This window comes from Meleagris gallopavo, chromosome Z, assembly GCF_000146605.3.
Source record: "Meleagris gallopavo isolate NT-WF06-2002-E0010 breed Aviagen turkey brand Nicholas breeding stock chromosome Z, Turkey_5.1, whole genome shotgun sequence".
Lineage (NCBI taxonomy): Eukaryota > Metazoa > Chordata > Aves > Galliformes > Phasianidae > Meleagris > Meleagris gallopavo.
Window position 1 is genome coordinate 67,554,482 of NC_015041.2, and position 15,147 is coordinate 67,569,628.

Here is a 15,147-nt window from a genome sequence, read left to right on the forward strand (position 1 = left end):
AAAAAAAAAGAGATTTATGGATTCACTGCTTCACATCAACCTTAATTTTTCCACTTACCCTTGTTTAAATAAAAATTGGCTTAAAATAAGAATGTGGAGCATCAAAATTCTGGTATGTATCATGGGAAAAGAAATGTAATTTCTGTGTAATTTCTATTTCTATTTCCATTTTCACTTCCTTACTATATATATTTGCAGTGCTAAATTTAATTTATTGATCTAATAATACTGAAATAAATTAATGTCACTATTCACCTGCTTTTCAGTATTTCATGTCTGAAAAGGTTTGAGTGTGAACATACATGAATTTTTATGAAGTTTTATTTGGCTGTTGCCAGATGAAGCTTATATTTATGAAATCATTGCTCTATATAGAGCTGATACTTAGCAGTATTTAAAATAAGTCACTTTGATTTTGTGGGGTGACTTGAATAGTAGGCATTTGCCCTTTTGTCTTTTTTTTTCATCTTCTAATCTATGTCATTTCCACAAAAAGGCGATGGTAGTTTTACAGAAGTTTCTCTGATAAACAAATCCTTGGCATTGACATCATTCTTTATTTTTCTTTTAAGATTTTCCTTCGTAAAAGAAAGTGAAGAGACTTAAGTTCTAATTATGAATGGAAGCAGGGTTACATCCTTCTCTCTGTAATCTTCACTGTAGCATCATAGTAATGAATTCCACGTGAGTAGTGAGAAAGGGGATAAGTAACAATAAGCTGAGACAGACTTGTAAACGGGAAATGACAGTTTTGCTTTTTATATGTGCATTAATTTGGCTGTGGTATTTCCTCCTCTTCTTTTCTTTAAGCTCACCATCATCCCCTGCCTCTGGCAAACCCCAGTGGAAACCATCTGAAGCAGATGAATTGTCTCCACCGAAAAGTAAATTGAACGCCCAAGATGGGATTCAGATTCTTGGCAGCTTGGGAACTTCTAGTCGCACTCGAGCCAAGATAAAAGATGAGGACTCGGATAAAATCTTGCGCCAGTTGCTGGGAAAGGAAATCTCTGAAAATGTCTGTATGCAGGAAAAGCTGACCTTGGAATTTCAGGATGCTCATGCATCCTCCAAGAACGTGAAGAAGATTTTGCCAGAGAAAAGGGAGCTGAAGTTAGCCAGACTGAGGCAGCTTATGCAGAGGTCTCTCAGTGAGTCTGACACAGACTCAGCTAATTCTGAGGACCATAAGAACACCCCTGTGAAAAGAACTGACAAACTAAGGCCTCAACCCATAGTGGAAAGTGTTGAGAGCACAGAGAGTTTGCACCTGGTGATTAAGAAGCACACTTCAGCAGCAGGGCGCCGCTTCCCTTTTGGTACCAGAGCTTCTAAGTCAGTGGATGGCCACAGTCCTTCCCCTACTTCAGAGAGCAGTGATCCAGATAACGAGGCCCAGTATCAATCTGGTACTGTACCTCAGAGCCAGTTTTGTGGAGACAGCTCTCCTTCCAGCACAGACAGTGCCTCTGCTCAAAAGGTTGCCACAAGCCCTAAGAGTGCACTTAAGTCTCCATCTTCAAAACGCAGAACCTCACAAAATTTGAAACTCAGAGTGACTTTCGAGGAGCCTGTGGTGCAGGTGGAGCTAGCTGAGGCAGAGCTAAATGAGGAAAAGGATAAAGAACGGGGCAAAGCACTTTCGCGGGCTCCACCCAGCACTGGGGAACCATTGGGGGACCAGCTAAAAAGGCCTTTTGGAACCTTTAGATCCATAATGGAGACACTGAGTGGTAACCAAAATAACAACAACAACTGTCAAATGGCAAACCTGATCAAAACCTCATCGACACTGCCTTTTTCATCATTAGGAAGAAAGACAGCAGACAGCAAGGGAAACCCAGCAGCTCTGACAAAAGGAAGAAACAAGCCAGTGAGTGCACTGAAAAGAGGAAGGGCCTTTTTTTTCTTCTTTTTAAGTAATGAATGCTTGACAGCTTCTTCTTCCTACCTTTCTATAGCAAAAGAATATACACAAGTAATTTACTGTATTTGAGAAATAGAAAACCAATCCACTGTTTTAATTTTAGAAGGCTTTTTTGAGGAGTAGCAGGCTTTGGTACAGTACCAAAGTACATAGTTCATACTTTCATTGCACATGGTGCACATATTCTGTATTGAAAGCTCTCCACACATACATGATTCATCTGGAAATGATATTAGATGTTGCTCTGAGTGACAGGTCATAAAAACAGAATGCCATGTTCAAATGCATGGGATTTTCTGCAAATCAGAAAAAATGCCTGAAGGACTAGACCAACCATGCCCTATACACATAATGAAGCCACCAGGATGAAAATTAGTGGCTGAAAGTAAAAACAGCAGAAGAGGTTCTCCCTGCTTCTATGCAAGCTATAGTCATCCCCTGAGTATCTAAGCTGTCAGTACCCAACCTCCTTTGCAATACCCTCCCCAGAACACACCACCTTCCCTTAGCAGAGTGTATGGTTGGTCTATAGCAAAATGGACTGAGTCCCCTCTCTGCAGTGGGCAGTGTGCTTTTGGGGATCAGAATGAGGGATGTCTCCAGTTATAAGTCTAGCTCTCCTATTCAAAAGAAGGGAGAAAATAACTTGAATAAATGTATCTTTCAAAATAAAGGAAAAGTTACTGAATGAGAGAGTTGGAGGTAGGAAATACTGTGAGCACAGTGTGTTTGTGGAGCAGAGAGAAGTTCAGGTATCTGGAAATCTAATAAGGAAATGAGTGAAAGGGAATGGCAGATACTTTAATCCTCTCTGAAAGACTATGTGGAAGGGGGGGTGAATGGAAAGACATGAGGCAAGAGAATAAATTCAAGATGAAAAAAAAAAAAGAATGTAAGGCAGACTAGATGTAGGAAGAGGAATAGTGAATTTTATACTGCAAAAAGTATGATGAGGTAATGGGAGAAAAACATAAGAAAATCTTAGGCACAGAGTAAGGGACATGAGTATGGAAAAGGGACATCTGAAAAAGACAACTCGGAAATAGTAACAAATCCATATTAATGGGTACTACTAAAAGCACATGATATCAGAATGTGAAATGAATTGAAAATTTCAGAGGAGGTCTAATAGGCTAAATTGAAGTGGAAGTGTATTTATTAAAGTTCACTTGAAGTTGTGATATGAACTGCTAATTTACATACCAGTCAACTGAATTGCCATAGAAGTCTTTTCTTAACCCAGCGGCAATTTATTTTTCAAAAGGATGGTTCCAATTTTGTGGTGATAAAGAGTCTCTCTTCAAAAGCATTCTGATGGAGTGCAATCTCATGGGTGTTTTTCATAGATCCCAAACAAGTTAAAAGAGTTAAGTGAGATAATTCTAACTGTATTGTCACTTGCACTGTGAAATGCATATCACTTGTGAAAACTCTGTGTTTGCATGTTGTTGTTATGAACATCAGAATTATAGAAGGAATACAATTTCATACCTACCTAAAGGACCACAGCATTTACCTCCAAGAAGTAACAGATTCAGCCTGATTAACTAACTTAAAAAGAAATCCGTTAACATGCTGCTGTGGCCATATGATTGCATGTTTTGATACATTTCCTAGTTATGCATGTGGGAAGCTCAATGCATGTTTCTAACTGATCTGATATTGTACTTCTTTAGGGGCCTTGCTTCAGCCACACCAGTCTTCCTCTAGCACACTGAATGAAGAACATCTGTGTAACTATGCTTGGTATGTGCATGGAGATATTTATCATCTCTGTTGCTTTGTCTTCTCAGATTGCATGTGTTTGCTAACTTCATAACTGAAATAACAGAATTGATTGATGCACAAGAAGGAAAATAGATGAGTAGAAGAACATCTCAATTCCTAGAAGAGCAGAAATTTATGATGGATTTTTGCTGATGTCACCATTGAGCTGGGTAGAAGATTTCAATTCCCAGCAGGCATAAAAAATAGTCACACTCATAAATCCACTAGAGAATAGCTCACTTTGGCTTAGTGTTCAGCCTCTATTGAATGAAGTGAAGTACCAGATGACAATGGAAACTAAATTTCCTCTCATGAGGCAAACGGAAACACCACAGTTCTTCTCTAAATGGAGAATGTAGAGAACATGAGGCTGGATGCTGTACTTTAAGTCCAGTGCTCTCCTGTTTTTATAGATTTTTCTTACTCTCCCTCAGACTTTGAAGTTAAATCTGCTTTTGAAAAGTTTGACTGCATTTTACTCCTTAATGTGTTCCATGAGGGCTAATCAGGCAGATGGAGACCAGTCCCTCAAGGTACATAAACACATGCTGGAGAAAATATTTGACAAAATATATGTTTGTTTTATAAGCAAATGATTTGTAAAAATAAGCTGTCGTCATTTTTCAACTGTTCAGTTCTAAATTAATTGGATGATTTTTTTTGTTGTTGTTAAGCTGAGATATAAATTCTTTCATTAGACCTGGAAATTTCTCTCCAAAATTATCCATTTGGAAAAACTTCTGAGAAGATTAAAAGCTAATCATGCTGCAGTTCAGAAGCTTAAATTCCTCACAATTCCTCAATTCCACACTTTTTTTCTAAAGATCTAATACATTTTTTTTGTTCACTTCTTTGTCCTACTCTCAAGAGCTTCCCACATTTAAAACTTAATTTCCATAAAGCAAAGGAAGGGAAGTTCTGAAATCAGCAGCAAAATTTATGTGAATCCAGAAGCAGAACTGTTAAGTTTCCTAGAACTTTAATTGTGCTGTGAAAACAAATTCCAGCTTAGAAAGCTGCCTGCAGAGCAGCAGTTTGAGGTAGCATCAGTGAACAGCCTCCAGTACCCACAGTGTGTCCAGGCCCATACACAGCCATAATCTTGTCCTTTTGTTGGAGCCATCCCATAGATTTTGCCAGCTGCTGTAATTTGCTGTTGCTTTATGTAAACTCTTATGTGAGCAGAGTGCCAATTCCCCTAGCGCAGTAAGAGAGAGTACAGATTGGCTGCAGCTGGCCCCCCACGTGTTGCCATCCACAAGGCACTCTGATCCACACACCTTGCCCTGGAGCTGCTCTACTTCTCTATGCTCCCATGGCAATGGAGCTATGGAAAATCAGAGTAGGAAACAAGGAGTGTGCACTTAGAACTCAGCTTCAAGGTGCAGTTATTGTACCCAGAGATTAGGACAGAAACGGGTAGATTGTGTGCCAGATTAAGTGGCACAAGATTTCTAAAGTTCATGTAAGAACCTTTTGCTCTTCTCATAAATCAGAATGCAGGCCTCTCAGAATTTCCGAGCCAGCCTTTGTGGTACTCTTCTTTAGGCTGCTGCATGCTGCCCTCTACCCAGTGAAACTTAAGTACTGAAAAATCATCACCCTCAGGTGTAGTGCCAGTCCTAGGGTGTGTTGGGAAGTCTGTATAATTGCCATTTTAGAAATGTTTTTTTAAAAACAACCATTCTGGAAAACAGTGCAGTTTTTGGTGTTTAAAACCTGTGCAGATAGTTATATTCAGGGGCTTTATTACTGGACACAGTCCTGAAATTGTTTTAACACTTGTGTTTGGGATTTTATTAGTATCTTCTGAAATCTGAAATTGTTGTGCAAAATCTGCCTAGAATCAAATGATGTTCTTGTCCACCTATTATCAGGTTCTTTTTCTTCAGCTTCTGTTATTTAATTTGTTTTATTGTTTCAGGATGTACCCAGGTACATCCAGGCTGTGTAGCTTATTTTATTCAAGTTGGTTACAATAAATAGGAGGGAATAATATCAGATTTTCTAGAGTCCTTTTGAAAATTCAGACACTCTATTTTTCTTAAGGTTCTAGAGTAAATTTGAGATGTATGAAACATCTTATGACATATTTTCCCCTTTCAGAAGGAATGGCTGGTTGCTTATATATTACGATGCCAAGCAAATGCTTGTAGTTTTTTCCATCTTTCATGTATGCCAATAAACTGTTTTTTTCTCACTCTTAAACTACTGGAAGATCTGCATCATATCAGTAACTCACCATATCAATACAAAGCCTCTTATTAGCTGCAGCTATCAGTAGCTAAAATTGCCTCATACATCAGGATCAATCAGCTGAATCTACTGTTGGGTTTCTATCAGACAGTATGCTGGGCATGCCTCTAAAATAGCAAGTGGATCTAACCTTAAAAATTTCTCACTGCCACTTCTAGTGCTGAAAAAATTCCATCTTCATCCCAACTGTGAGTTCTAGGAAAGAGATGTTTATCTCTACATCTAAAAAACTAGTTGTGATTCAGACTAGTACAGTGTAAAATCACTGTAAAAATAATTTAAGTCTTGGCCCACAGGATTTACTGATGTTCCTTTCTGAGTCATTATGAGTGTGTACTGGTGTCTGTTGCATGAGAGTATGCTGGGTATTTCTGTTCCTACAGGCACCAGAAGGTACTAGAAATTTGGTCAGTAATTAGTAGTATTGGTAATATATTTCCCTCAGGACAGCGGGTGAAGTTGTAGAAGGCATATTTGTTCATCATGGTTGCCTGAAGGCAGTAGAACTAGCTTAAAGAAACTCTCATTGAGATCACAGTGCAACTGTAAGGACAGCAAAATGAGGTCTCTTGAATGCCTGATGCCAGTCTTTCAGCACTACAAACCTCATTTAATGCAACAGTTAATTGGTACAAATTATCTTAGCCCTAGAAATCATCCCTTCATAAGGCTCCATTCTTAATACTAAACATATGGTTGACAAGAGCAATGCATGCTAATTGCCTGAAAGTTGTTATGGCAATAGGTTAAGTGCTCTTATTTGACATCCTTAACTCAGCCCTACCTCCTTTAACTCAGTTCTAGTGGTGATTGTAGACTAGAATAATTAAGGCAATATTCTAGTTTGCAAGAATCAGGCTCACAAATTTCTATGTTTAAAACAAATGTTTTGTACACAACCTTGCTATTTGGTACAGGTTTTTAACCATCAGGGTTTGTCCTTTGCAACCACTAACCAGCTTGTCATGGTTGCATTGTAGGAGCTTAAATGCAATATTTTCTGAAAAGGAGACATAACTTCATTGAAAGTTGCCTTGGGCTGGACACTTGGTCCAAAATCCTTCATCTGAAAGGTTAATTGAAGAGAAGGAGAATAGGCTGGGGTCTCGGAAGAAGGCATGTGGAAAGGAACTGAAGAAACAGCATTTGGTTTTCCTGCCTTAACTGGAATAATAATATGTACACAATAGATAGATTCTAAAATTAACTATTTTTAATTAAAGTTACATATGGTGGAAATGAGATATATTGTAGATAAATAATTATTTTCTGTGTATGTAATAAAACTCATAATTGTTTCAACTATTACCTAATTATATTGTTAAATGTGATGTAGTCCCAGTATTAAAAAGAGGCATGTTTTCACTACTTCTTGAAGCAGACACATAAAGTAATTCCAGCGAGCTACCTTCTGTAGACTTCCTTCCATGTAGTGTAAGGAACAAACACAACACAGGTTCTGTTTGTTTCAGTGGATCCTTTCGTCTCTGTATTGCTACTGCCTGAAAAATACAAGAGGTTTTAGACATTCTGTCCATTATTTCCAGAATATTTGGCAGCATACTAATTAGTGTTCTGGCTTAAAAAGCTCCTCATCTTTCTATTGCTTTCCATCTTTGAGTGCAGAATAGGAGCTACATGAAAGTCAGTAATAATCTATAGTATTAAGAACTAATGTGTGTAGTACCTGTCTAGATAAATAAGTTAAAAAAAAAAAAAGTAACTTAGAGTTCAGTATTTGCAAATTAGATAAAATAGGGAAAACAAGCACAAGGCAAATCCTTCTATATTGTTGGTGTCACCATGAGTAATTTTCTTCTTTTTTCTCTCCAGGCATGATAACATCAGTTGGAAAAGCCAGAAGTCTTACAGTCAGAAGAGTTCAGAAGAGACAGAGCTGCAGGAATTCTTCCTCTAAACCATATCTTGTGATGTCTCACTTTGTTTGAAATGCCAGAAATAAATCCTTTTGAAACACTAATACGAGACAGATCCCTCACCAGCAAAACAGCAACTGTTAGGATGCCTTAATTCGTAGCAGTTAGACCATATTCAAAACTTTTTTTATGATATATGTGTATATGTAACTTGTTTGTAAACTGTACTATGTAAAGGCATGGGTGAGCAAAAGCAACAATTTGAGAATTGCTGTGACACAGGCAACCTCCAAAATGTTGAGCCACAGGACACATTTTGTACTTTGTCTCTTGCATGGATATGTTGTCATATATCTTTTGTTCCCTTTGTCAATGAAATATGCTGTCAAAGTTTCAGCCAGGACTCTGCCTGCTCAGCTCTTTAATGAGACAGAGGCAAAAGCATTGATTCAAGTAAGTTTTGTTTGTTTTTATTTCTACTTTTTGTAAAAAGGAAATAAAGACACTGTTAAATAGAAAACGCTAAGTTTAAATATTTCTTATACTTCACTCTTTTAAGCTTCAGGTGTTATTTGTCTTTTCCAGATACATTTGATAGTGAGGCAATATCCAGCATCAGAATTTCAATACAGGCATTCATCTGAATGTTTATTTAGTAGTCCTCTTTCAGACTTAAAAAAAGCAATTTAAAAAAGCATAAATGCAATTTTAAATTACCGTTTATTGTTGCTTGCCAAACACTGGCAATATGCTTGGCTCACCAAATGACCATGACCACGCTCTTTCAAAGCTGTCACAATCCTTTTATTGAATTCACTTGGAACCTTTTGGAGAAAGTAACTATTCAACATCTTATTGAATTCATTTTGTTTCTTGTAAGTTATCAGTACATCCTGTGGTTGTGTCAAATGCAGTGCTACATCAAAAGCAGGCTAAGAAGCAGCCTTCAGCTGAAGCATTAATATATATCATTTGCTTTATTATGATTATATTGAGCCATTTGAAGACTAGTGTGGTTTGATGAGGAAGATCTACATATCTGAGAATTTATTTTCGTGGCTGGGAAGTTGAAGGAAGTCTGCCAAATAAAGTCTTTTCATGAAAAAAGATGTACCACGTGCTGAAATAATGCCAATTAAATTCCTGCAATTACATAGCTATTAGGTAACTAATATGGACAGCTAAGAGGATTTTTATGAAGAACAACGGAGTTACTTCTTTGCAATTTCTTCTGTCTGTTTTTCACTGCGCTTTTAACTTTAGGTTTCCTTTCTAGTTGATGAGAATACATAGAGGCTTCCTGAGTGTGATTCATCCCACCTATTTTAGATACCTCATTTATAGGTTTGCCAGTCCTATCCTTCCTATTGCAGGGGAAGTGGAGTTAGCAGAGCTATTGGAAGAGTTACTTAGAGGTTGGATACCTGTAGTTAAATGATAGGCAGGTCTCTCTTTAGTCACTCTTCAGAGTGATGTCATGGTTGGCAATGCAGCTACCATACACTAAGATGACCAAATGCCCCAAACACATTACTTTCAGCTTTTGGACAAGCACAGACTACTATTGGACAGAACTGAGAGATCAGAAAAAAATACGACTTGAAATAACAAGAGCATCCCCTTACAAAATGAAATTCCAAGTTTCTTTCCACAGTTCTTATCTGTGACTTGGCAGCACTTTGGTTTTTGAGCTAAAGTAATAAACCTAGCACTCCAGCTGACCTGAACTGTGTTGTTTAAAGAAATAACCAAACCTCCAAAAATATCTGTCAGCCGGGAACAGCAATGCCTGTAACCAGGCCTCCCATCATCTGTGTGTGTATAAGAAATCTATATGCAGTGAGAAGAGACATATGCTGCAATTGCCTGTGTGCTGAAAGAGAGCTTAAGGGAAAGAAATCCTATATCTGGTGGATGAGCTCAGGACAGGTTGGTAATCTGTGCCTTTGAGAATGTGATGAGCACTGACTGTGGTGATGCAATGGCAGAAGTGTGGGTTAAACAACGATTTCTGAGGGAGAAACATGCATCTTAAAAAAGCAAGCACACCACATGTTTGAAAGGTCTTAAACCTTAGCAATCGTCTTTAAAATTAATCACCTGAATCTTTTTGTCCAGCAGTGGGCAAAGGCTTCAAGGACAGTTTTCAATCCTAAAGAACTCTGTGCTGAATGAAATGTAAAAGCATGGTTAGTGATCTTGAGCCACTGGAGATCAGTAAAGGCCACTGTAGCTATTTAATGTCTAGTTGTAGCAGGGGATAAATCTGAACTGTGAAAGGATTTGAAACAGACTAAGGTGTAAATACCATCAATGCTGTCAAATCCTGGAAGAAAGAATTGGCTGGATGTGACCAGTGGGAGTTTAAGATTCACCTACACTGCTGGGCTTCTTTCTATGGAGGGTCCTGATATACAGCAGGCAGTGAATTAAGTTACACCAGTACTGTAGGTCAACAGAAGAATTGTAAATGAGATAGGATCAAGGCGCCAAAAGACACTGAGTGTTCCTGGTTAGAAATATCTGTAAGGTAGCCACTGCTGAGTCCCAGATAGCTCAGTACAGCTGGAAGGGCTTGGGTGTTTGGAGTGAGAGCTTCACATGCTGCTTTCCTTCCTCCCCTCTGCTCTGAGCGCACTTGGCTGCAAAGCTGTTGCTGACTTGATGCAGCGTGAAAAACAGTGCCTGCAATGTATTATCCCAGGAGAAGGAGAACTCATGTATAAACTGCTCTTTTTACTGTTCCTAATTTGTAGATTGTCTCCTATCTAAGGCCTCAAAGCCTACACGTGGTACACTGTGATGTCATTCCTATCAGAGAAATGCTGATTCTGTGATCTTCAGCTGGCTAAAGTGTGTGCTGTTTTTATATTTGTATCCTGAGTAGCTATAGAATCCAGGTGCCGTGACTCCTGTTTGGTCTATAAACCTCCAGGCAGATCCCATAGCAGTTGAAGTCAGTTGAAGTCAGGCTTCTATCAACAGAGCATTAACATTTACAGAGTTGATCAGGGGTTTTTCAGCAAACATCTTCAAAAAATAATCAGTTCACCACAGCTTTCAACAGCAGCACAAAGCCTGTTTGATTACATTCCTTGTCAAAAAGGCTTTCCCCTGCCCCTTGGGAAATTTCCAGTCAAAAGGAGACAGTGAAGTCACTTGCAAGTGACCACTGTGCATCACAGTAATGCTGTATTTGTGGGCAGCAAGGGCTGGTCTTCATATTCACTCACCCACAGCGATTGCAGAACAAGACCTCTGTGTGTAAATCCTGTAGACGATGAATAGGGCATATCATGGAATCATAGAATCACTCAGGTTGGAAAAGACGTTAAAGATCATCGAGTCCAACTACAACCTAACCATACTACCCTAACTAGCAACCCTCTGCTAAATCATGTCCCTGAGCAACTGAGAGCAGTATATGAGAGCAGTAGTTAATTTCAGTTTCACACTGCACGGCTCTCAATGTTTCTGAAGAATGAAATCATTATCCAAAATGAATGAAAATCATTTGCTAAGAGCCTTGTTTTTGTGATAGGCTGATTGGTTTGTTTGTTGCAGGTGTTCGGGACGGACAGCATCTGGATACAGTATGATGACTGCAAGCATGGCACTTTATTTCATCAGTGGAGCACTGGACTGTGCTTTGTTCTGCTTTACTAAAGTAGCATTTTAGTAATATCTCATTTGCCCTCCAGTCTCCAGGGGCAAATGCACCAGTGTACTAGATTGCAGATGAATAAAATAACTACATGTGATGTAGCTGGTATATGGACAAGGTAGAAACAAGATAGGAAAGATCAGATTTAGTGAATGAATGAAACAATCATTCAGAAATCTTGTAACATCAGACTGACACAAGATTAATGGCATAACAAAATATAAATGACAGCAGAAAAACAAAAACAAAAACACATCCCAAATCCTCTTACTTATAACAAAATGGTAACTGTCTCAGATTCTGCTGAGAGGTAATTCATTGAGTGTTTTATCACCTGCTATTACAGCAATGTCAGAATATATCCTGTGGCAGGCAGGAATTACAGATTGGTGGATGGATCTTGTGGTGGGACAACTTTTCTCTGCTGGTAGAGTAGGATTCAGCTCGTACCACAGAAATTATTTTTTACCTTTTAAAAGCCTACTTGATGAAAATTAGACAGAAAGGATATGAAAAATGTAGTTTCTGCATTCATAGCATCGAAGTGTCAGGTTTAATTGTCTGTCATGAAGTGGTTCCTCAATGATAAAACATTTTCTCAAATTATAGGACATTTCCTATTGAAACATCAGAAATATCTTTCTAACTGTACGTCAGCCCAAGTATACCCTCTTACATACTAGCTTTTGTATAATCCTTTTTCATTTCATAAGTGCATTTTGGGGTTCAAAGACTAAGTCTTAAGTAAGTAGGTAACTGTGCATGAGAAATAACACAAATAGCACATGCCCTCTGACCAAAATGACTGTCAAACATAAAAATTTATTGAGTATTAATTGCAAAAGTAAAAAGAGTCACAGCATTGGCTGACCTACAGTTCATCCTCTGCCTCTGTGTCACAGATATGTATCACTGTCATATCATTTTCTTGCATATACCAAACATATTGCCTTCCTTTACCCATTATTTCTTCATTATATTGATCAGTAAATGCATAACTTTGACCCAGGTATCAGAGACTGCAGTCAGGACAAATAGCACAGGTTCTTAATGTGCCACATAACCTCTTCCAAATAAAAATAACATGAGACATATGCAGCATCCACCATCTATCTCCCTTGTATACATTTAATAATGCATTTCCATCTTCCCAGATACCCCAGCTTTTGTAACTTGTGCTCTTTTTGTGTAACATATATGGACTCCTATAAATACCAGCTCAAGACATCTGTTTCCTGAGTAGAAGGTTGCTCTTTGTCTTTGACATCTGTGCAGCCACTTCCTTTCCCACTCTAAATACTAGGTGTTCTGGTAATATGCTTACCACCAAACAGCATGCAGCAGGAAGGAAAAGATTTATTCTGGGTATATTTGGGAAGCAGATAAGAAATCCAGAGGCCATTAGAACACTGAGCTAGCTTTTAAGTAACTCTCGTCAGTCAGTAATACTGCTCCAAGATAAGACAAAATAAAATCATATGGGTCTGAAAGGGAAGAGGCCTGAACATACAGTTGAGAATACAACTTTACATGTAGATGCATAGAGATTGCTGTTAAACCTCAAAAACCTGCAGAGTAGGAGCTATATCACGTGTTTGGCAATGCAGAAAACTGTCTGTACCATGCTTATGTGTCTGTGCACGCATGCAAAGAGATTAGACAGCTATTTCAAAGTACTATGAGTAGAATAAGATGATCTTTGTATTTTACTTTTAATCTGTGGGTACAGACAGCAAACTTTGAGGGATATATTTAACAAAGAAGCACAAAACTGCACATGTTAAAACATAAGGATATAATGAAAACAAGTTATTTACTGGAGGAAATAAACTAACATAAATAAATTCCTCCCAGTGTACAACTAAATAGTAAGCTGGGAGTAAATTGCCTTTCTGTGTTGCTCTATGCATTGTCTACCATGTGTAAAACAAGCAGCAGTGAATATAGAACAAAGGGGATGGAGGTTACGTGTTAGCAAAACTTTCTGCAAGTAATGATAGCACCAGAATCAATAGCCTGAGGGGGAAGATGTGGGAGAGTTGTAATTGGAGGACCTGAAGAACAGGTGGGAGAAACAACTGTCATAAGTGACATGCCAGAGACAGCCATGAGAAATGTCATGGGGCAGGCAGATGAACTCAGCTGACCTCCTGAGATCCCTCTCAGGCTGCTCTCTTTTAATGGGTCTGTGATTAAACAGTGGTAGAATCAGCATAAGAGAGGAGAAAACCATTGAGTCTTTGCAATTCATGCCTTTTGTAACACTGTCAAGAGAACCAGTATTCTGCCAGAGGTTTATGATATGGCATTTATTATCTGAGAACACTGATCAAATAATGCCCACATATGGGTTTGCTAAGAAATCTAATAGTGTTATAAATTTAGCTTTCCTTGAAAATGTCTGCCTGAATTATGACAGCTTCTAAAACAGGTTTCTGGACTATCAAAAAAAAGCAAAAAACAAAACAAAAAAAAAAACAAAACAAAACAACAACAACAAAAAACAGGTAGGTTCCTTTTCCTAAGGGCAAGGCCAGTTTTCACCGGATGCCAGCCTTGTAAGCCATAAGAGAATGTTTTTGTCCAGGATCCTGTTTTCACTGTACACATGGTAGTAGAGCAGGAGAAATGAAGAGAGTGATCACTCACTGAGAGTGGTGCAAACTGAGTGATAAGGAAGTGCCTCCAGCAGCACCTGAAGTTGCCCATTTTGATGAAGAAGAGCTGCCACTGGCAACAGGAGCAAATGTGGGATGGCAGAGTGCCAGACCTGGTGGTGATCCTGGTCCTGTATCTAGCCCATTTCCCTCATTTCTTATCCTTGTTGCTGAAATGAGGATTCTATATTTCCTTTGCTGGAGGTTTACATAAAGAATCAAGACACAAATATCAATTAAATAAATACTACTACTCTCAGCAGCATGGGGAAAGGTTGAGTTCTTGGCGTGGAAAGGGGTGCATTGGCAAAGGACTCTTGCAAGCCAGACTTGCTTTAGCTTCCGGGAGAAGAGGACCACTGAATTGCATCAACAACAGGTGCTTCCCAAGGCATTCCTGCCTTTGCCTCTGCAACACTGCCTGAACATCCACAAGGCAGCAACAAGCAGCATCGTGCCCTTGTTAGGCTGGTTTCTTGCCAGCTGCCTGCTTTTCTGGAGGTGGGAACACAGCCAGTGCACAAAGCAAGAGCTGCATTGTGGAAGCGTGTGCGTCAAAGAAGCTGTTAGTGCTCCTGATTTTTCAAGGGAAGAGTTTGTAGAAAGCAATTGGGTAAGTCTGCTATGCCAGTGCTCTTGCGACCTTGTCTGATGGTGTGAGCTGCACTTCTCTGTCTGCTATTGGAGTTGGGGCCTGGCTTGCTGATATTGCTCAGGCAGACCACGTGTGGCATTGTGCAAAAGGTTGCTGGCTACCTCCAGGTCCTGTATGTACCTGGGCAGCACCAAGCAGACCAGGGACATTGCTCTGTCTTCTGGAGGGTGAAGCTGGCCATTCCCTATGAGAGGCAATGAGCTACATCTGAGAGAAAAGAGCTGCACCCCAGCACAAAGCTTGTGGCAGCTGTGGTTCAATGCATTACTTCTTCAGGTGCTTGATAATGAGAATACCTTTAGCCCACTGTTTTATATGATGCTACAGCTCATAATTGTACTTGA

General features: G+C 39.0%; 1 protein-coding gene across 1 annotated transcript in view; it reads left to right on the forward strand.

The window, feature by feature from the left end:
* SNCAIP (synuclein alpha interacting protein) overlaps positions 1 to 8,925 on the forward strand; it is a 54,184-nt gene extending 45,259 nt beyond the window's left edge. The window contains 4 exon segments of the mRNA XM_031557404.1: positions 811 to 1,873; positions 3,604 to 3,625; positions 3,628 to 3,673; positions 7,784 to 8,925. Coding sequence (XP_031413264.1) covers positions 811 to 1,873; positions 3,604 to 3,625; positions 3,628 to 3,673; positions 7,784 to 7,868 — 1,216 coding nt within the window. The 3' untranslated portion in view covers positions 7,869 to 8,925.
* Positions 8,926 to 15,147: the final 6,222 nt, after the last annotated feature.